This window comes from Anser cygnoides, chromosome 34, assembly GCF_040182565.1.
Source record: "Anser cygnoides isolate HZ-2024a breed goose chromosome 34, Taihu_goose_T2T_genome, whole genome shotgun sequence".
In the NCBI taxonomy this organism is placed as follows: domain Eukaryota; kingdom Metazoa; phylum Chordata; class Aves; order Anseriformes; family Anatidae; genus Anser; species Anser cygnoides.
In genome coordinates, this window is record NC_089906.1 from 56,100 (window position 1) to 77,552 (window position 21,453).

The 21,453-nt window shown below is 60.1% G+C and overlaps 3 protein-coding genes across 4 annotated transcripts; all 3 read right to left on the reverse strand.

Annotated features, from left to right (window-relative positions):
• Positions 1-931: 931 nt before the first annotated feature.
• LOC106029459 (olfactory receptor 10K1-like) lies at positions 932-2,391 on the reverse strand. The gene has a single exon (XM_013170758.3). It carries the CDS (start codon positions 2,027-2,029, stop codon positions 1,064-1,066), a length of 966 nt encoding a protein of 321 aa, XP_013026212.2. The 5' UTR covers positions 2,030-2,391; the 3' UTR covers positions 932-1,063.
• Positions 2,392-2,925: 534 nt separating this feature from the next.
• GBP1 (guanylate binding protein 1) lies at positions 2,926-9,374 on the reverse strand. Of its 2 annotated transcripts, none has more exons than XM_048056291.2 (11): positions 9,263-9,374; positions 8,637-8,847; positions 8,408-8,535; positions 7,891-8,000; positions 7,407-7,609; positions 7,052-7,294; positions 6,501-6,775; positions 4,208-4,420; positions 3,980-4,082; positions 3,678-3,853; positions 2,926-3,519 (listed from the first exon to the last, which is right to left on the reverse strand). In XM_048056291.2, the coding sequence occupies exons 2-11, from the start codon at positions 8,827-8,829 to the stop codon at positions 3,373-3,375; spliced, it is 1,791 nt and encodes a 596-aa protein (XP_047912248.2). In that variant the 5' UTR covers positions 8,830-8,847; positions 9,263-9,374; the 3' UTR covers positions 2,926-3,372. The 2 variants fall into 2 exon arrangements, with proteins under 2 accessions (XP_047912248.2, XP_066842485.1); XM_066986384.1 differs by lacking the exon at positions 9,263-9,374 and adding an exon at positions 8,962-9,198.
• Positions 9,375-15,396: 6,022 nt separating this feature from the next.
• Positions 15,397-20,837, reverse strand: GIPC1 (GIPC PDZ domain containing family member 1). Its single transcript, XM_066986435.1, is given in 11 exon segments — positions 15,397-16,611; positions 16,613-16,650; positions 16,923-17,004; positions 17,094-17,182; positions 17,185-17,202; positions 18,170-18,341; positions 19,182-19,318; positions 19,321-19,366; positions 20,529-20,741; positions 20,744-20,807; positions 20,809-20,837. Coding segments are annotated over 11 exon segments (1,002 nt in total). The 3' UTR covers positions 15,397-16,497.
• Positions 20,838-21,453: the final 616 nt, after the last annotated feature.

Genomic DNA, 21,453 nt, shown 5'->3' on the forward strand with positions numbered 1-21,453 from the left:
GGCAGCATTGCTCTGGATTCTAGACCCACGTACCCCACAATAAATAGCGCGTGCTTGAAATGAAAATACTCAGAAATAACCTGAGTTCTGCCATGTTAGAGCCCGACAGCTTGCAATGTGATGTGAAGGTTTGGAGAAAGCGTGGCTGTCTCGCTGCTGCTGTGACAAGCCCTAGAAATAAAAGTTTCAGGAGCCTTTTGGGTTTTCCTGGTCGTTGCCTTTGACTGTTTTGTTCTGTCCAGAAAGCAAAGGCTGCTTCCTGGGCCGGGGCAATCCCCCCTGCGGAGGGAGGGAACCCCGGCTCTGCCCATGACAAAAGCTGTGAAAGCAGCAGCATGGTTTTCAAAGGTTTTTAAAAAACGACCATTTTCACAGAATGCTTCCACGGGGGCTTTTCCTCCTGGAATAGTTCCCCTTTCTTGTTTTGCCGATTTCCGCTTTCCCGTTGATTGAGAGAAGACGCCTTCGTTTTGGAGGAGAGAACAGGCTTTTGTCGTCAGCTTCACGCGGCCCAGGAGGTGAACACAGCGGCTGTGGGCCGGGTGCGTTAATTCAGCCCCCGGCAAAGGTGAGCCGATGAGATTCGAAGTAGCCAAGTCCTTGCAGGAGCTCGGTTCCTTGCAGGCTTTGATGGGCCCCGCAATATCACGCAGCCAGAGCTTGATACGCACCATGAACATGGTCCTGTGCTTGCGATCTCCTGAAAAAAAAATGGAGTTTCCCCTTGAAATTCTTTCGACGCCTATGATTCTTCTTCACTGAGTGTCTCAGGTTGTGCAGTTGGACGCTTTTCTGGCACTGAGGTAGAAATTTGGATTTCCTTCTTCAAAAAGAAATTGGGTTTCTATATTCAAAAAGAAATTGGTTTTCTATATTCAAAAAGAAATTGAAGTTGGTTTTCTCACTCTCACTGTGACCGGAATTTGTTCATCCTTCTTAGCAGCCGTGCTTTGCCGTCATGGCTTTGCTGAAGCTGCGCTGGGAGCCGAAGGGCTCGCGGAAAAGGAGCGATGCTTTTTGGAAGGGGAGGCTGCCGGCTGGAAATACCCGCTGGGGAAGCGGCTCACCTTGACCTCTTTCCTGGAAAACATTCTGGAGAAATTTGTGTTTTCCTGATCGCTTTCCGGAGAGCCGCTTTGACATCCTTGTTCCTCAGGGTGTAAATCATGGGATTGAGCAGGGGGGTGAGGATGGTGTAAGTGACCGAGATCAGCGCGTCCTGGCCCGACGAGGAGCTGGAGCCTGGCCTCAGGTAGATGAGGGAGGCGCAGGCGTAGTGCACGACCACCACGGCCAGGTGGGCGCTGCAGGTGGAGAAGGCTTTGTGCCTCCCCGTGGCCGAGGGGATGCGCAGGACGTCAGCGAGGATGAAGAGGTACGAAGCCAGGATCAGCATCAGCGGGACCATCAGCGCGAAGATGCCCAGCGCCACGATAACAGCCTCGCCGGCGTCGGTGTGCCTGAAGGCCACCCGGAGGACGGGGGAGATGTCGCAGAAGAAGTGGTCGAGCTGCCGGCTTGCCTGGAACGGCGAGCAGAACACCAGGGGGGTGACCAGCTGGGCCACCAGCAGCCCGCTGAGCGCCGACGCGGCCACCAGCTGCGCGCAGAGCCGCCAGGTCATGATGCTGCTGTAGGCCAGCGGGCGGCAGACAGCAACGCAGCGGTCGTAGCCCATGGCTGCCAGGAGGAAGGAGTGGGAGCAGCCCAGCAGAAGGAAGAAGTACATTTGGACGGCGCAGCCCAGGAAGGAGATGGCTTTTCTCTCCGCCACCAAGTCCACCAGCATCTTGGGGACGATCACGAGGGTGTAGCAGGTCTCGGAAAAGGACAGGACGCAGAGGAAGAAGTACATGGGTGTGTGAAGGCTCCGCTCCACCCTTATGACAGTCATTATAGCAGTGTTCATGCTCAGCGTGAGCAGGTAGAGAAGCAAAAACACCCCGAAGAGCAGCTTCTGCAGCTCCGCCAGGCTGGAGAACCCCAGGAAGATGAAGTCGGTGGCCATCGTTTGGTTTTCACTCCCCATGGAAGCTTTCCCTAAGCAGCAAGGCCAAACAGGGGCGCAGGAGCTTCGAGGGGCGGTGTCCACTGCCGTGCCAAGGAGAATTTGCCCCAGCGCCCCTCAGCAGACCCCTTCCTGGTGTCCGTGCCCCCACCACGGGCTCTGTTCCCGAAATTAGTAGGGCACAGGCGTGGGCTAGGAGCTGGTGAGCGCTGCGGGCAGCCCCCAGCCTCACTGCAGCTCCCAGCACCCCCCAAGTGGCTCAAGGACCCCCTTGGGTCCTTGGACCCAAGGAGCTGGAGCTGCTGGGGAAGCAGGGCAGACAAAGCAGGGCTTTGAGCAGCGCAGCCACCTCCGGCTGCAGTCAGTCCCGGACCCAGAAGGGGGATTATTCCGGCAAGGGGAGAGTGGGGAAGGGTCTTGGCTCCCCTGCGGGACTGAGGGACACGGTGGCCTGGTGTGGCATGGCTGGGATGTCCCCTTCCACCCCCGACGGGCGTCAAGCAGGGGGGTTGGGTGGAACAAGGTTCAGACGTCAGGGTCCTGCCACGGGACCTCTCCCTCCCCTCCTGTCCCCACAATGAGGGCGCAGAAAAGAAATCCAGGCGGGCTGGAGGGGAAAAAGAGCCCTGAAACCACACCTGTGCTGGCCCGAGGGATGCTCAGGAGCAGAGAGGGCTTGGGGAGCTTCGGCATGCTCATGGCTGGGGGCTTCTACGTGAGCCCCAGCCCTCCCGTCCCTATGGGCAGGGGGACTGCAGCAATTAGCTCCAGAGGCGCACATTAACCCACCCAAGGGCGGCGATGTCAGCACTCCGTGCTAGTTGGTTGCAGTGGGCATAATTAAGAGCCAACCTCCCTTAGGCAGACCCAAAATACCGTTGGCAGCTCTTGGTAATGGCCACGTGCTGAAGCCCAGGTTGGAGGATTTTTTTTTATTATTTTATTATTATTACTGCATTATTATTTTATTATTGCATTATTGTATTATTTTATCTTTTTAAAAGCAATACACACCCCCAATGAAAGGTGAAGAAAGGTCAGTATTGTCAGAGCCACTGCTGACCCTTGGGTGTACTTTTTGAGCAACGGCAAAGGAGCAGGATTTCCCACCTACGAGCTGATCAGCAAATCCACCCCACGCCCCTAAGATTACGCTCCCCAGACGATTAGTTTCCTTTCCAACTACGTGAAAGCATGGAAGCACCAGCTGGTGCAATGGCAGCGACCATGGAGGTCTCTGCCACACCCTGTCCCTTGCAGCAAGGACTTGCAGAGTTTAGCAGAATTGTACTTGGGAACAAGAAGCACACTACACAGCTCTCTTTGTTTCTGCACGGCTTCTAAAGAAAGCCATCATGATCTCATCACTTGGGCCAGGGAAATAACCATTTCGAAAGAATCTCAAACATTTTGTTCAAAAGCTCAATCCACGAGTTGCCACCGGGGTTGGAATTCTGCTGATCCCCAGGGTTGTTCTTCTCGGAGCCACTTGTGGACTTCTCGTTCTGGTCCTGTGAAGACAGTCGGGTTGTCAGCAAGCCCAAGGCCTTCCTGCATGGTGTCTGCAGTGCAAGGGGGCCAAGAAGCAACGGGAGGGAGCCAGGTGGGCCCCCATCGCCATTCCTGCCTGCCAGCCACAGCTCTGGGCACGTCCTCTCTGCCATGGTACCTTTGATTGCTGGTTGTTCGTACTCTCTTTCTCCTTCCGCTGCTTTCTCCGACGAGGCTTTCCATCTCTGAGTACCTTCTTCAACAACTTCTTTAGGTTTTCGGCCTCCCTCTCAGCCTCCCTCTTCCTCTCAGCCTCTCTCTCCTGCTCAGCTCTCTCATACTCGGCTTTCAGATCTGTTGAGAGAGAAGCAGAGATGTCTCAAAGGCAGGAGATGAGCCCCAGGCCCCCAAGGAGTACTGTCCCTCCCTGCCGTGCCAGTCCCTCTCCAGGCAGTGGCATTTCTCCAGCCCCAAAATTACTTTTTATCTGCTCTTCCTTCTCCGTCAGCTCACGGTCGACTTTGAGGATGGTTCTGGCCATAGGCTCTCTCTTCTGGAGGAAATCCTGCAGCGCAGCATCTGCCTGCAAGGCCAAGGGGAGGGCAGGAGTGAAGGGGTGAAGCAGCAGCTCCGGGCGCCTGGTTTTTTGGGAGAGGGCGGTGGGACTTGGATCCTCTGCCCTCGCCAGGTAGCTGCTCTTATTCCTACCTTCACCCCCTTGCCAGGCAGTGCCCGGTATCGCTCCACCAGTGCCTGCTGGTCGCTTTGGAAGAGCTGGTAGCCCCCCGACACGAAGTAGACCCCGTCGTTGATCTGTCTGTCCAAGTCCTGGAAGAGCTCCTGGAGGGTGGCCATGCACGTCTTGTGGGATGTCCGCTCGTTCTGGATCCAGAAATGATCCTTTATTGCCTCTAATTGGACCTGTGCAGAAGGACACCGAGGGAAGGCATCAGCCCAGGCCGAGTGGCCTCCACCACTCTCAAACTAGGCAAAAAAAAAAAAAAAAAAAAAAAAAAAAGGCCTGTTGAGCACTGGAACAGGCTGCCCAGGGAGGTTGTGGAGTTTTCTTCCCCATGGAGATATTCAAGATCTATCTGGACACATACCTGGGCAACCTGCTCTAGGGAACCTGCTTTGATTCTCGAGGTCCCTTCCAAGCCCTACAGTTCTGTGTGTGAGAATAAAGCCAGGCTGGCATGGAAATGGGGATCTGCAGCCTGTGGGGTGATCAGCGGGGAGGTGAAGCCCCCATGGGCTGCAGACAGGGACACTAACTCCTGTCCCAGCACCCAGAACCCCCATGAGATAAACCTTTCCCGCGTATTACTGTCAGGCCTGGTGTCTTATAAAACCAACCATTAGCAAAGAACCTAAAGCCCAGAAATGTTTTTATAAATATATTTCATAAAAAATGTTTGTATAAATATATTAATGGCAAGAGGAAGTCCAAGGAGAATCTCCATTCTTTACTGGATGCAGGGGGGAACATGACTACTGAGGATAAGGAAAAGGTTGAGGTTCTTAACGCCTTCTTTACTAGCCAGACCACTTATCCTCGGGGTATTCAGCCTCCCATCCTGGAAGTCTGAGACGGGGGCAGAAGAACCACCCCCACAGTTCAGGTTGGGGACCTGCTGCTCCACCTGGCCAAGTCCATGGGGCCAGATGGGATCCACCTGAGGGTGCTGAGGGAGTTGGCGATGGGATTGCTGGGCCGCTCTCCACCATCTATCAGCGGTCATGGTCATCTGGGGAGGGCCCTGGAGACTCACTAATGGGACACCCATCTATAAGAAGGGTCATAAGGAGGACCCGGGGACCTACAGGCCCGTCAGCCTGACCTCGGTGCCGGGGAAGGTGATGGAACAGGTCTTCTTGAACGTACGACCATCCAGCTGGCGACTGGTCACCAGTGGTGTTCCCCAGGGGTTGGTGTTGGGCCCATCCTCGTTAATATCTTTATGGATGGCTTGGACAAGGGAATGGAGTGCACCCTCAGTAAGTTTGCAGATGACACCAAGATGGGGTGAAGTGTCGCTCTGCTGGAGGGTAGGAAGGCCCCGCAGAGGGACCTGGACGGGTTGGATCGATGGGCAGAGGTCAGTGGGATGAGGTTCAACAAGGCCAAGTGCCGGGTCCTGTACTTGGGCCACAACAACCCCATGCAATGCTACAGGTTTTGGGGCAGAGAAACGCTACAGGTTTTGGGGCAGAGTGGCTAGAAAGCTATGCAGAGGAAAAGGATTGGGGGTGTTGGTGGATGCTCACCCAAAAATGAGCCAGCAGTGTGCCCAGGTGGCCAAGAAGGCCAACGGCATCCTGGCTTGTCTCAGGGACAGTGTGGCCAGCAGGACCAGGGAGGTGATAGTCCCCTGGTGAGGCCATACCTCAAGTGCTGGGTTCAGCTTTGGGCCCCTCACTACCAGAAGGACATCGAAGCCCTGGAGCGTGTCCAGAGAAGGGCTACGAGGCTGGTAAAGGGCCTGGAGCACAAGTCCTGTGAGGAGCAGCTGAGGGAACTGGGGGTGTTCAGTCTGGAGAAGAGGAGGCTCAGGGCAGACCTTATTGCTCTCTACAACTCCCTGAAAGGAAGGTGCGGGGAGCTGGGGGTCGGCCTCTTCTCACAGGTAACCAGTGATAGGACCAGAGGGAATGGCCTCAAGTTGCATCAGGGGAGGTTCAGGTTGGAAATGAGGAGACATTTCTTCTCGGAAAGAGCAGTCAGGCGTTGGGACGGGTTGCCCAGGGAGGTGGTGGAGTCACCGTCCCTGGGGGTGTTCAAGGGAAGGTTGGACGTGGTGCTTGGGGACATGGTTTAGTGGGTGACATCGGTGGTAGGGGGGCGGTTGGACCAGATGACCCCAGAGGCCTTCTCCTACCCTAATGTTTCTATGATTAGAGGGCACAGCACTGGCCTGGCCAGCAGGGACTACACTACTCCCCCCAGGCTAGGGGTGACAGTTACCCCGGGGGGATCCCGGCCGAGGTGCGGAGCACCTACCGTGAGCTCTGCCTGGAACCGCTCCCTGCTCTCCGCGAAGGCCCGCGCCATGAAGAGCCTCATCGCCTCCTCCTCACACCGTGCGTGCAGCTCCAGCAGCTCCTGGGTGGTCTCCGTGGGCAGCCCCTGCTCCATCTGACCCCGGTACAAGGCCACGGCCTCCTTCACCGCCTCCGAGTTTTCGATCTCTGCCAGGGCCAGCACCGCGTTCTCCAGGCACGGCACGGCCCCGCTCTGGATGGCCTTCACGTAGCTCACCACCAGGGTCCCCAGCCCTGCCGGGGAGGGGTGACAGATGTGCAGCACGACCAAAATGACCGGGGTCCTGCCCTATCCCCGCTGCCAGGATCCCCTCGCAGCCCCAAGCTTCTTTTTCTAGCTCTTTTCCAGCCACACGCAACAGCTAAGAGCTCCAAACTCAGAGGTAAGCGCCACAGCCGGCACAAAAAAATGTGTCTGTGCCCCCCCCCCCCAGCAGCATTTTGCTCTGCATCTGAGCCTTGTCCCGACACAATCCCAAGGGCCTGGACCCTCTGGACATCAGTACTCACTGCTCCCCGTTATCTTGTGGCCACCAGGGATGGTCTTGGGAAGACAATTCTGCCTGATGTAGCTGCAGAATCTCTCCACCTGCTGCTGGAATTCAGGGTCGAGCACCACGTCCGGGAGCTCCTCCAAGTGGGGCAGGTCCCTCCTCCTGGCTGGCTGGTCGAAAACGAAGCACTTGCGCTCCGGGAAGAGCTGGTGGATGCATTCCCGCAGCCGGTTGTAGTTCTGGGCCTCCTGGCTGCTCCCTGTGGGGTGAGAAGGGCCAGAAAAAGCCCCCGGGGCTCAGGCTCGCGGTGCCTTCCACCGCAGCTGTGTCCGGGGCTGGATGCGTCCAGCAGCACAGCACCGCTCCCCTACCATCCTTCAACTTCAACGCGTTCTCCAGGTATTCGTCCTCGGAGATTTCCTTCCCGTCCACCTCCAGCTGCAGCGTGAAATCCCGGACGGCCCAGACGAAGTTTGGGAAGAACGGGGCACGTCTGTCCAAACCCGGCTGCTCATCTTCTGCCTCCTCGGGTGCTGTTTTCACCTGGACGTACTCTGTCAGCTTCAGCACGTAGCTGGGGAGCTGGCTAAGGAAGCAGGGACCTCAGCTCTGAACACAGCGGCACCCCCGGCCCGCGAGCACTTGGCACTTTGTGAGCACTGGTGGAGCCTTTTCAGGGACAGAGGCCAGCCCGGTCCCACCAGGAGGAGGGAGAAAAGCCCCGGGGACATGGAGCAGGTCCCTGGGCACCACTGGGAGGTTTCCTCTCCTCACACAAGGATCTGGGATGTGGGATCCCTGTGGCCCCCAGGCAGGGAGCAGGGGGCATCCCGTGTGCCCCCACCCAAAGGATACTGCAGGTTGTCCAGGGCCTGCTGGTCAATGGTGCCCTTGCTGTTGTAGATCAGGGTGCTGGAGAGCAGCACGGCCAACACGAAGATCCACGTGTCATTCTTGGTGTCGCCCTGGAACAACGACCCCAGGTTCTCATCTTATCCAGCAGCCCCGTGCAAGACCCCTTCAGGCACGAGCCCAAATACCTGGACCCTGAGTGCTGCCAGCCAGCATCCCATGGCAAAACCATCCCCTGGGGAGACCCCACAGCATCTCCAGGGCTTCCTACATCTCTCTATCCTCAGTTCTTTCACTCTCAGGGTCCCACAACACGCTCCCTGAGCTCCCCGGTCCTGCTCTGATGCCGTTTGCCAGTGAAGCAGAGGAATTTGGCAGCTTGTCCACCCCGCCAGCCCTCTCCTCGCTCCCCGGGCTTTCTGCCCCACGGGGACAGCTCCGGTTCCAGAAGAGGCTCCTTCGTGGAAGGGACCAAACCCAGAAAGCCCAGGCCCGAGGGAAGCCCCTCCTTCTCCCCCACCTTCTCAGTGTCTCCCAGCCCTTCAGTGTCCAGCAGCACCAGCGTGTGTCCGGGCTTGCAGGGGTGAGGCATGCACCACATCCAGATTCCTTTGGTTTGCGCCCGCACGCTGGAGCCCAGGGCGAAACCTGTGGGTACAAAGAGCCTCAACAGCGTGAAATACCGAGCAGGAGAAGCCGAGAACCTCGGCCAGGCCAGGGGATGTGCACATCTTGTCCCCTTCCCTTACCTCTCCTCTGCCCTGCCAGCCTGTTCAGGAGGTAGGACTTGCCGCTGCGGTACGGCCCGGCGATGGCCACCACCACCATGGGCTGCGTGATCCCTGACAGCAGCAACAGGGCCTCCGGCTGGACCACGAGCCCCTTCCCCTCCTCATTCTTGATGAGGCAGATGGGCTCCGGCATCCAGGTTTGGGATGCCATTGCTCACAGCCACGCAGTCTGCAGGGGAGACGGGCTGGTTAGCTGGTTAGCACCCCACCCCAGGGATATCTTCACCCGACTCCATTTCTCCAAGCCAAGCAGAAAGGATGCCCTAGCTTCCTCCCTCCGTACCTCCTCTTTTTGCCCCTTCCAGGCTGAAGCTTCAGGGAGCTCATGAAGATCTGCTTCGTGCCCGATCCCCCCAAAGGGTCCAAGCTGGGGGCAGGCACTGGGGGGTTGCACACAGGCTCCCAGCCCCCTGCTCCCTTTGCTCCATCCCGGAGCAAAGATGGAGCCAACCTCTGGACCTCTCCATCCTCCCCCTGGCAGGGAGCTCTTCGGCTTGCTGGGGTCCGTGGGATCCCTTTCCCGTGCCCCCTGCCCATAGCTGCCTGCGTGGGGTTGGGGACAAGGGGATGGGGACGGGACTCACCTTCACCTTCTCGGGACTGCAGCAGCTCTGCAGCACCGTGGGCGCTGGGCTGCCTTATATCCCGTGCCTTTGTCCAGCCCTTCTCTGCCTGTTCTGGGAAATTACAGGGAGGAAAAAGAATAGAAAGCGAAAGATGGTGACTGGAGGTCAGGAACACCCTCCTCTGCCTTTCCCTGTGTCCTGCTGTTGGCTGGGATAGGGTGACTTTTCTTCCTGGCAGCTGCCACAGCACTGTGTTGGTATTTAGAATGCGAATACTCTTGGCAACTGTGGTGGTTTAACCCAGAATCACCCAAGTATCACACTTAGGTGATAAAAAGCAGAGGTAAAAGGTTGAGGTTTATCCCAGAGTCACACTTAGGTGATAAAAAACAGAGGTAAAAGCTTGTGGTTTAACCCAGAGTCACACTTAGGTGCTAAAAAAACAAAGCTAAAAACTTGTGGGTTGAGATAAAGACCATTTAATAGGACAGAAAACGAAGGGATAATAATAACAATGATGTCCCATGGTGTGGGATATCCCTTTGGCCAGGTTGGCTCTGCTGTATCCCCTCGCAGCTTCTTGTGCACCCGCGGCCTCCTGGCTGGTCGGGCAGCACAAGAGGTTGAAAAGTCCTTGGCTTAAGGACTTAAAAGAGTTTTGGGCATCACTTCGGGGTGCAGAGGGGCACCGGAAGGTGTGGTGTGCCCCGGTCTTTCCCTGCCAGCAGTCAGAGGATGCTGGTGCACTCTGTCACTGGTTTCTCTGGCATGCCCGATGCTTTCTTCTTCTTTTCATGCTTTGCCTTTCCCCACATCTCCTCCAACCAATTCTGGCCGTGGTGAGGGCCCTCCTTTCTCCTGATGGCCTTTGGAGGCATGGGAGCCCCCAGTCACAAGAGGGTTGAGTAAATCCCATAATAAAATGATGCTGCAAGTAGATGGAGCTGTTTCCCAAAGCAGAGCTGCTGCAAAGGACTTTCAAGAGCGACGCTGAAGCAGTACTTGGAGGAGCAGAAGTGTCTCCTCATCGTGAGCTTTGATTTTACAGCAGAGTAGAATCTGCTGGATTTTACAGAAGAACAGGTTTTCCACGAAATTCCCACTTGGCCCCATTTTGCCACGGTAGTACGTGTGTTGTCACGAACGAGGGAGGTAGCTGCCGTTTTCCCAGGAGCAGCTGGTGAATGCAGTCCTCCGCAGGGGTTGGGCAAGTTGTTTGGCGTTGTTGTTGTTTGGTTGCTACGTTTGGTTTTTGTTTTGTTTTTTTCTTTCCATTTCATCAGCTCCCAGATGAAAGCCGTGCACTTGTTCTGGCCAGAATCCTCAAACACTTCAAAAAGAAATTTAAAAAGTCATTTTTCCTTGAGGTCTGAAGGGAGGAAACGTCTCTGAGCAGTGCAGAAGGCACCCAGTGACTGCAGATAGTCTCAGGACATTTTTTTTTTTTTTTCCCCAAAGCTGTGGCTAGGAGAGGCTTCCCCCCTTACCATATTACTGGCAGTGCCTATAGGATCATGGAATTATTAGGGTTGGAAAAGACCTCCGAGATCCAAGGTCCAACCGCCCCCCTACCACCAATGTCACCCACCGAACCATGTCCCCAAGCACCACGTCCAACCTTTCCTCGAACACCCCCAGGGACGGTGACTCCACCGCCTCCCTGGGCAACCCGTCCCAGTGCCTGACCGCTCTTTCTGAGAAGAAATGTCTCCTCATTTCCAACCTGAACCTCCCCTGGCGCAACTTGGGACCATTCCCTCTGGTCCTGTCACTGGTTACCTGTGAGAGAAGACCGACTCCCCAGCTCCCCACACCATCCTTTCAGGCAGTTGTAGAGATCAATGAGGTCTCACCTGAGCCTCCCCTTCTCCAGACTAAACACCCCCAGTTCCCTCAGCTGCTCCTCATAGGACTTGTGCTCCACAGAGGCATAGAAAATCAAAATACCACCCATGCCCCCCTCCAGAAGGTGGAGCAGAACGTCTCAAGCCAGACTAGGACAACTTGGGTTCAAACTCTGGTGCAGGCACCATCGGCAAAGGTTGCTGGTGGTCGAGGAGGGGTGATTAACCTTACAGAGCCACGTACACATTCAAGATTTTCTGCTTTGGCAGCACCCTTCCAACACCACGGAGCCAAGGCTCAGGTTTCTCTCGCAGTTCTGGTCACAGCTGTGGGACAAGCCAAAGGCAGGGGGATTTTCCAGAGCACCGGGTTCAATCCTATTTAAATCTGTCATGGGGTTATAATCATAGACTGCAAAGGAGACCACTAGAGGTTCAGTAAAACAAAATAAAAACTAGAATGACAACATGACACATCTCCCCTTGCTGTGTAAGCTACGAGGGAGAGAGGAGGGCCGTCTCTTCCCCAGGGGTGGGAGCCAAGGGGGGCAAAGTGGCCGCCAGGACAGTAGCCTCCCTGGCCATGACCAAGGTGCCTGAGTGAGGTGAGCAGGGCAGAAATGGGGACAGAAGCCAGGCTCAACCAACAGCCCAGGTCAGCAGGCAGGTCTGGGCCCAAAAAGTCAATCTTTAGGCCCACATTGGGCCCCACGATGGCCAAGGCTGGGAAGTCAGCCTGCGGGCAGGATCCACGACCAGCCACGAGCGTGGCCACGGCTAGGAACCAGCTCTTCTACAAAATATGCCCGTCAAGGACTGGAAACCCCAAACTGAGCTCAAACGGGACCCACAGGCGGGGGTCGGGGTGGGTGGAAGCCCCGGGTGAGGCTGCAGAGGCCATCAAGGCCTGCGGGCCCTCAGCGCCCTCGGCCATCTTGGAAAGGCCAGCGACTGAGGAGGTTCCTCGTGTCTGGAAAACAGCGATGTTGTTCCCATCTTCCAGACAAGCATGGAGGTGAATATAGAAACTAAAAACACCTGCTGAATTGGGACGGGATTGGTGATTTCTGGAGGAGACGCCGGGGACGCCTGATGGCGGCCTTCCCCTCAAGAGGGGCTACGGGAAGGCTGGAGAGGGACTCTGTCAGGGAGAGTAGTGATAGGACAAGGAATAAGGGTTGTAAACTAAAACAGGGCAGATTTAGATTAGATTTGAGGAAGAAATAATTTCTTATGAGGGTGCTGAGGCACTGGGGTGTCACCCAGCAGAGCTGTGGGTGCCCAAGGCCAAGTTGGATGGGGCTGGGGGCAGCCTGGTCTAGGGGAAGGTGTCCCTGCCCATGGCGGGGGGATCTAGAATCATAAAATCATGGTTTGGGTTATGAGAGACCTCAAATATCATCCAGTTCCAACAATTAGATGATCTAATTCGATGAAGGAAGGGAATTCCTAACTGCCTTCTGTGACGCAATGTGCACAAGGGGGACAGGGGACGTTGCGCACCTTGACCGTAGTAAGACATCTGCCGCCAACTCCCACGGTTTATTTCTCAGCGAATCGGTGAGATAGGGACCGGATAGAGGGTATTAAGATAAATATAGATATATAGATATATAGATACATAGATATAGATACATAGATAGATAGATAGATAGATAGATAGATAGATAGATAGATAGATAGATAGATAGATAAAGCGTGTGGGAAATTGCCAGCACCCTCAGGCCCAAATCCGATCAGCAGCACCGTGTCCCGAGGGTATTTCAGTGCTTATCTGTCACGGATCAGCGCTTGGGCCAGGGCTGTTTCACGTCGTCCCCAATCCCCCGGGGATTAAAAAATTGGGGCAGAGCGAGGATTAGCACGCACAATGCCGTGCAGCGAGTGCTCGGGGGGGTGCTGAGCCTGACACAAAAATTGTTTGTTGTTTTTTTTGTCATGGTGTGGGCTGGATGCATGTGGCAAAATGTCAAAAAAAAAAGGGGGGGGGGGGGGGGAATGAGGCAAAGGAGCTGTGACACTCAGCTACAGACCACAGTAGAAAATGGAAAGATTTGAGATCTGAGTCCTGGGTGGCTGGGAAGAGAAAAGGGGGTTCAGTGGCCATCCATTTTCTGACGGTGAGGAACCTCCTTTTCCTTTTCCTTTTCCTTTTCCTTTTCCTTTTCCTTTTCCTTTTCCTTTTCCTTTTCCTTTTCCTTTTCCTTTTCCTTTTCCTTTTCCTTTTCCTTTTCCTTTTCCTGGTCTGTAAGCTCCGGTAGGAGACCTTCTGGATCGATATCAGGGACTATTGGCTTCACTGATTCCTTAAGCTGAAAAATAAAACCTAAAAAAGGCAGAGAGCCACTTTTCCTTAGCTAGCCACTGAAATCTTCCCTTATTCATTCCACCCAACACTTCCCCAATTGGCCACGCAAGACTTGAAGACAATTACGGCCGGCATCGTGGCTAATTAGGACTTCTGTTTTAACGAGTGCCCCGGCGCATTTGTGCAGACGCCGAGAGGGAGCCGAAGAGAGCTCTCAGGAGGTTGAAGTCAGAAGCAAACTTGGAGGTTTCTGAAAGTCTTAACGGGTCCCTCCGGGGGCTTTGCCACCTCCTTACCGATCCTCCCCGCTCCCCGTCCCTCTCCCCAGCCTCACGGGGGGGGGTTCCCATCTCCCTGGCTTCGCCGATGCCTCCCCGGCCTCGCTGGGCGCTGCTTTAAAAATGAAGCTTGGACGCGGTGCTTGGGGACGTGGTTTAGTGGTGACATTGGTGGTTGGACCGGAGGATCCCGGCGGGCTTTTCCAACCCTAATTACTCTGGGATTCTGTAATTCTGTGATCCCAGGGGTTTGTCGATGCCCGAGTTCCCCCAAAAGCCCACTGCTCACCAGGGACCCTGCTCCCGAACTCGCTTCCAGCCTTATTTTGACGCCCTCTTCCCCCTACGAACATCCGTTCTTGAGCCGTCCCCAAATCCTGGCCCTGTTTCTGCTCCAAATATCTTCTTTCTTTGAGGTCGCCACCACCCCCAAATTACGCGGGGACTCCGGCACTCAGCTCTTCTCTGCTCCTTCCACAGCCTGGGCTCAAGCCTGGCCGTGAGGCTTCGCCCTCCTCTTCCTCACCGCCCTCCCCGCAGCCCCCTCGATCCCCGTGGGACCTCGGCATCGCCCACCGGAGATTCCCCACAGGACCGACAGTCTCAGACTTCTGCAGAATTTTGTATTCAGGCTGATTATTATTTTTCTCGCGGAAGTGATACAAACGGGCCGACGACCGCGGTGCGGAGCTCCTCCGGACGTGCTGCCCAGGGAAAGGGGCGGCTCGACATCGAAATGCGGGGCTTTGGGAAATGAACGAGCTCTCCCCTCTTCCCCACCGCTTTTTTTTTTTTTTTTTTTTTGAGACGTTCCAGAAACTCAACGCTTTCGGCCAGTTCACGTGGAAGTCCCGCTGCTCAAAGCTTCGAGCTTCCATCAGAGCCCGTTTCAACCCCAAAAGCCCGATTCTGGCCCCGGGAGAAGCATCGGGAACAATGAGGGAGGGAGACCGGCCCCAAAAGCCAACCCGAGCCCCATCCCCGCTCCCAAACCGCACCCGAAAGGCAGCCGTGCCCCAGAGAGAAATAACCCAAAGCCGGTCCCAACCCAAACCTGAAGCGTAAGGTGCCCCCGAGCCAACCCCAGAACCCCGCCAGGAAAACACCACGCTGACCGAACCCCGAGATAAGCCCACTGCCAACCCCGTCGCTAACCCTAAACCTGCCCCGACCCTAAAGCACGCCATAAACACAACCTTAAGCCCCAAAAACAGCTTCAAGCCAAACCGGGCTGACCCCTACCCCAAATGCGACCCTGACCCCAAATGCAACCCTGACCCCGACCCTGACCCCAAATGCAACCCTGACCCCGACCCTGACCCCGACCCCAACCCTGTTCCCCCCCCCCAGCCCTCCCCAAGGACCCCACAGGTCCCCCCCCAGCGCAGCTGGGCTCGAGGAGAGCCCCCCCCCCCCCAACTCTCCCCCAATGTCCCCATGTCCCCCCCCCAAATGTCCCCACATCCCCCCCCAAATGTCCCCAATCACCCCCCAAAACCTCCCCATGCCCCCCCAAAGCGCCCGCATGTCCCCCCAAAATGTCCCCAACCACCCCCAAAACGTCCCCAATCACCCCCAAAATGTCCCCAACCACCCCCAAAACGTCCCCACACCCCCCCAAAACGTCCCCCCCGAAACATCCCCACCCCCCCCCAATGTCCCCACGTCCCCCCCAAACGTCCCCACGCCGCCCCCCCCCAAAACACTCCCAGAAGCGCCGAGCATTCCCAATTTCTCCCTATTTTATGTTAAAGTCACTTTACATGTAAAATACAAAAATAGGCCCCCGGGGGGGGCCGTGACCCCCCCCAAAGCTCCAGAGGACACAGTGAGCGCCCCCCCCGCCCCCCCCCCCATAGCCCCCTCCAGGGGACAGAGCCACCAAAGGGGGGGGGGGGGGTTGTGCTGCCCCCCCCCCACCCCCCCCGAGGTTGTCAGTGCAATGGGGGGGGCACGGGCAGACCCGGGTGTCGAGGGGGGGGGGCACCGCGCTTGGAGGGGGGGGGACAGCATGGTGGGGGGCACACAGCGCTTTGGGGGGGGGGGGGACAGTGTGTGACAGGCTCAGATTGGCACCAGAACGGACAGACCCTGACTGGGGGGGGGGCACAGGGTGGCTCCGGTCTGCAGCCCCCCCCCCAAATAAAAACCCTTTTGGGGGGGGGGGAGGTGAGGCTGGACCCTCATTGCTCACCCTGGGGGGAGGGGGCACACCAGTGTCATGGGGGGGGCACCTCTGAGGGATGCCCCCCAAGTTTGGGGGGGGGGGGGGGCTGGAAAATCCCCTGGTAGTGGTTAAGTGGGGGGGGCAACCTAAAGGGGGGGGGGGGTAGTGTTTTACGTCCCTGGACAGCCTGGGGGGGGTCCAAGGCCACTTGGGGATGTCCCAGGCTATTTGAGGGGGGGTCCCAGGCTATCTGGGGGGGGGTCCCATTAAAAATGGGGGCACCCAAGCCCCATGTGAGGGTCCCAGGCTACTGGGGGGGGGGGAGGGTCCCTATCCAGGAGGGGGGGCACCCAAACCTATTTGGGGGGGGGGGGCCTCAAGCCCATGGTAGAGCAGCTGGGGGGATACTATTGAGGGGGGGGACACCCAGGTCCAGCGGGGGGGGGGTCCCAGCGTGTAGTGACGGTCCCAGGCATGTGCGGGGTGGGGGGGGGGTCTGGTTAAAAAGGGGGGGGGGGGGGACAGGTTTGGAATTGGGGTGGGGGCACCCGGGTCCTTCGGGAGGGTCCCAAAAAAGAGGAGTGGGGGGAGCAGAGAGGGGGGGTGGCGCAGTTCTGAGGTTCCAGTGGGGGTGTTTTTTTGTTGGGGGGGGGCCCTCAGCAGCGCCCCACCTTGGCGTCGCCGATGGCCCCCCAGACGTCGAAGACGAACTCGTCGGGGAAGGCGAAGTCGCCGAGCTGCGAGTCCAGCGCCTGCGCCAGCGCGTCGGGGGTCGCGGGCGTCCCGGCCCAGCTCCACCATGGTGGCGGCTGCGGGGACGCGCAGACAGTCAGGGGACACCCAAGGGACACCCCGGGGGCACCCAAGAGCCCCCCCCGGGGGCACCCACGCGACACCCATAGGGCACCCAGGAGGTCCCAGCCCAGGGGGAGAGCGTCCCACGCGCGGCCCCGTATCCGCGCCGGATCGGTGGGTGCCCCCCTCAACACCCCTGGGTGCCCCCCCCAGCACCTCTGGGTGCGGGCACACCCCTGGGTGCCCCCCCCCCGCCCCTCCCCAGCACCCACGGGTGCCGGCTCACCCAGCTCGGTGTCGCGGATGCCCATGTAGCTCTCCAGCAGGTCATCCACCTTGGCGATGGCTCGCTCCTCGAAGGCTGAGGGCTGCGTGGGGGGGGGGGGAAACGGGGGGGGGGGTTATTGGGGTGCAGGGGGGGTCCCCACCCCAAAAAAAGCACCCTAGGGTGGCCCACCTGCTCCTCCACGGTGGCGGGACCCCGCGCGCGCAGCCGCAGGGTGCCCCGGCCGGTGCCCAGCTGGGTGCCGCCGCCTCTGCCCCCGACGCTCGCTGGCTGATCATGTCTGAAACGGGGGGGGGGGGGGGAAGCAAAAAGGGGGTGCCCCAAAAGGTCGGGGTGCCCCCGTTAGGATTTGGGGGTCCCCCGTGACACCCCCGAGTTTGAGGACCCCCGGCAGTTTGGGTTTTGGGGGCTGTGACCCGCCCCGATCGGCTCCTGCCGGGTTCGTGGGGTCCCCTCGTCTCCCCCCAGGGCAGCGTCAGGCCCCCCCTTAGGGTTTTGGGGTTCCTTGGGTACTACGTAACCCTCTATAACCCCCCCTTGGGTTTTGGGGTCCCCTGGGTGCCATGTAATCCTCTATAAACCCACCCCTTAGGGTTTTGGGATCCCCTTGGGGGCTATGGAGCCCTCCATGAGGCTCCTCTGGAGTTCTGGGGTCCCTTGGGTGCTACGTAACCCTCTGCAAGACCCCCCCTTGGGTTTTGGGGTCCTTTGGGTGCTACATAACCCTCTATAAACACCCCCCTTGAGTTTTGGGGTCCCCTGGGTGCTGTATATAAGCCCCCCCTGCGTTTTGGGGTCCTCTGTGAGCTATGGAGCCCTCTACAAGACCCCTTTGAGTTTTGGGGTCCCTTGGGTGCTATATAAGCCTCTATAAGACCCTCCCTTGGGTTTTGGGGTCCCCTGGGTGCTATGGAGCCCTCTATAAGCCCCCCCTGAGTTCTGGGGTTCCCTGGGTACTATACAACCCTCTATAAGCCCCCCTTCCCCCAGTTTTGGGGTTCCCTGGGTGCTACGTAACCCTCTTTAAGCCCCCCTGAGCTTTGGGGTCCCCTGGGTGCTACAGCCCTCCCCAATTTCAGCTCGGCCCCGTCCCCACCCGCAGCACCCCCCCCCCCCGGGCGCCTTCCTTCCCCGAGCCCCCCCCGGGGCGCCCCTCAGCCCAAGCCCACGGGGTAGGGCCCCTCCTGCCCTTTGCGGCGGGGCTCCCAGTTCTCCCAGTGCTCCCAGTGCTCCCAGTAGGGGCTCACCGAAGGCTTTGCGGGGCTCGGTGAGGCGCAGGGCGAAGGGGCGCCCCTTGGGGAGCTCCTTCAGCAGCTTGGCCACCTCGAAGTGCCGCGCGCCCACCAGGCTGCGCCCGTCGATGGCCTCGATCATGTCCCCGACGCCGATCACCGGGATCCGGTCGATCACGCTGCCCTCCTTGGATCCGCTGCGGGGTGCAGGGAGAACCCAGTGAGACCCCCCCCAGACTCCGGGGCCTGACCCCACGGCCCCCTGGGTGGGGCTCGAGGGGGTTTTGGGGTCCCCCTGGGTGTCCCAAAGGGGGGTTTGGGGTCCCAAGAGAGGTTTTGGGGTCCCCCCGTGTGCCCAGATGGGGCCCGAGGGGGTTTGGGGTCCCCCCGTGTGGCCCGAGGAGGGTTTTGGGGTCCCCATGTGTCCAGATGGGGGTTTTGGGGTCCCAAAGGGGGTTTTGGGGTGCCCCAGTGTGTCTAGATGGGGACTGAGGGGGTTTTGGGGTCCCCTCGTGTGTCTAGATGGGGCTTGAGGGGGCTTTTTGGGGTCCCGAGGGGGGGGGTTGGGGTCCCCCTGTATGCCCAGATGAGGTCCAAAGTGGGTTTTGGGGACCCCCCTGTGTCCAGATAGGGACTGAAAGGATTTTGGGGTCCCCCCGTGTGTCCAGTTGGGGCCCAAGGGGGTTTGGGGTCCCGAGGGGGTTTTGGGGTCCCCCTGTGTCCAGACGGGGCCCCAGGGGGATTTTGGGGTCCCCAAGTCCCCCCACAACACCAGCGGACACCCCCATGTCCCCCCCATAATGCCCAGGGCTGTCCCCAATCCCCCCCCCCCGCCCCCCCCCCAAAACCACCCTCACACCCCCAAGACCCTCGGGGCCATCCCCAGCACCCCACATCCCCCCGCTTCCCTCAGGGCCATCCCCACAGGGTGGGTGTGTGCACGGGGGGGTCCCGTCCCCGCGGGGGGGGGGTCCTGTCCCCACAGGGGGGTCCCTCCCCGCGGGGGGGCCGCGGGGGGTCCCCCCACCTTGATGAAGGCGTAGCCGGCGCCGTTGTCGGTGATGGTGAGGCCCAGCGCCTCCTCGGACTTGAGCACCTCGACCTCCTTGCGCTGCCCCTTGGTGTGGGCGAAGATGAAGTCCTCGAGGCCGATCTGCCCCCCAGCAGCTTCTCCATGTCCACCTTGTGCGTGTTCAGCGTGCAGAACATCACCTGGGGGCGGGGGGGCGTCACAGCGGGACCCCCCCCCCCAAAACCCCCCCCACCCCAAAAACCTCCCCCCCACACACCCCAAAACCCCCCCCCCCCCAAAACCTCCCCCCCCACACACCCCAAAACCTCCCCTGCCCCAAAACCTCCCCCCCCCCGCCCCAAAAACCTCCCCCCGCCCCAAAACCTCCCACACCCCAAAACCACCCCCGCCCCAACCCCCCCCCCCCCCCCCCGTGCCATCCCATGCCCTGGGGATCCCACCCGAGCCCCCCCCCCCTCCCAGTCCTGTCCCACCCCTGCCCCCCCACCCCCAGCACCCAAGGGTGCCCTCACCCCTGACACCCCACCACCCACCACCCAAGGGCGCCCTCATCCCCGAGACACCCCCACACTCCCCAACCCCCCACCCCTCAGCACCCAAGGGTGCTCTCACCCCCGACACCCCACCCCCTACCACCCAAGGGTGTCCTCATCCCCGAGACACACACCCCACCCCTCAGCACCCAAGGGCGCCCTCACCCCCGACACCCCCCAACCCCCCCACCCCCCAAGGGCGCCCTCATCCCCGAGACACACACCCCACCCCTCAGCACCCAAGGGTGCCCCCATCCCTGACACCCCACCCCCACCCCCAACCCCCTAGCACCCAAGGGTGCCCTCCCTCATTCCCGACACCCCCCCCCTGACCCCCTAACCCCACACCACCCAAGGGCGCCCTCACCCCCGACACCCCCCAACCCCCCACCCCCAAGGGTGCCCTCATCCCCGAGACCCCCCCAACCCCCCAGCCCTCAGCATCCAAGGGTGCCCTCAGCGCCAACACCCCCCAACCCCCCACCCCTCAGCACCCAAGGGTGCCCTCATCCCTGAGACACACACCCCACCCCTCAGCACCCAAGGGTGCCCTCACCCCCGACACCCCCCAACCCCCCAACCACCCAAAGGCGCCCTCATCCCCGAGACACCTCCCCCCTCACCCCCACCCCCACCCCTCAGCATCCAAGGGTGCCCTCAGGCCCGACACCCCCCACCACCCAAGGGTGCCCTCACCCCCGACACCCCCCAACCCCCACCCCCCAAGGGCGCCCTCATCCCCGAGACGCCCCACCCCCACCCCCCCCCACCCCCTCAGCACCCAAGGGTGCCCCCCCCCGCCGCCCACCTCTCCGGGGGGGATGCGGAAGGCCTCGGCGATCTTGCCGTAGAGCTCGCGCACGTTGCTGAAGCCCTCGATGCGCCCCGTGGGGCTGCCGTGCGCCAGCTGCGTGTGGAACACCAGGCGGGCCGCAGCGCCGGGGGGCGGCGGGAGCCCCGGGGGGGCGGCCCCCCGCCGGGGCCCCCCCGCCCCCCCTCCCCCCCCCCCCCCGCTTTGGCCGCTCAAAGCTTCGCCCGGGGCCCCCCCCGGCCCCCCGCCGCTTCTTCGTTCTCCACCAGCGGGGGGCTTCTTGCGGCGGCCCAGGCCCAGCGGCATTTGGGGGGGGGGGGGGATTAAAAGGGGTGCGGGGGGGGGGGGGGGGGGGAGGGTCCCGGGGGGTTGGTGGGCGTTGGGGGGACGCTCGGGGGTGATGGGGGGGGGCTCGGGGTCGCCCCCTCCCGGAGGCTGCTGGCGGCGGGGCTGCAATGAGGGGGAAATGAGGCACGGAGCTGGGGGGGCCCCCAGAACCCCCCCCAACCAAAGACCCCCCAGATCGCTCAGGCCCCCCCCAGACCGTCCCTGTGACCCCCCCAGACGCCCCCCAGGGACGTCCCCAGACCCCTGAGACCCCCCAGACCCCTCAGCACCCCCCCACACCCCTGAGAGCCCCCCACAGCCCCCCAGACCCCTCAGGGACCCCCCAGACACCTCTGACTCCCCCCAGCCCCCCCAGAGACCCCCCAGACCACTCCAGACCCCTCAGCCCCCCCGACCCCTCAGCCCCCCCCAAACCGAGGCAACGGGGCGGGGGGGGACACCCCAGGACCCCCCACGCAGCCCCAGGCCTGGATCCCGCCGCCCCCCCGCAATTAGAGCCCCCCCCCCCCTCAGGGAGCCCCTCCCCACCCCCTCAGCCCCCCCAATACCCGGTACCGGGGGGGGGGCCCGGGAC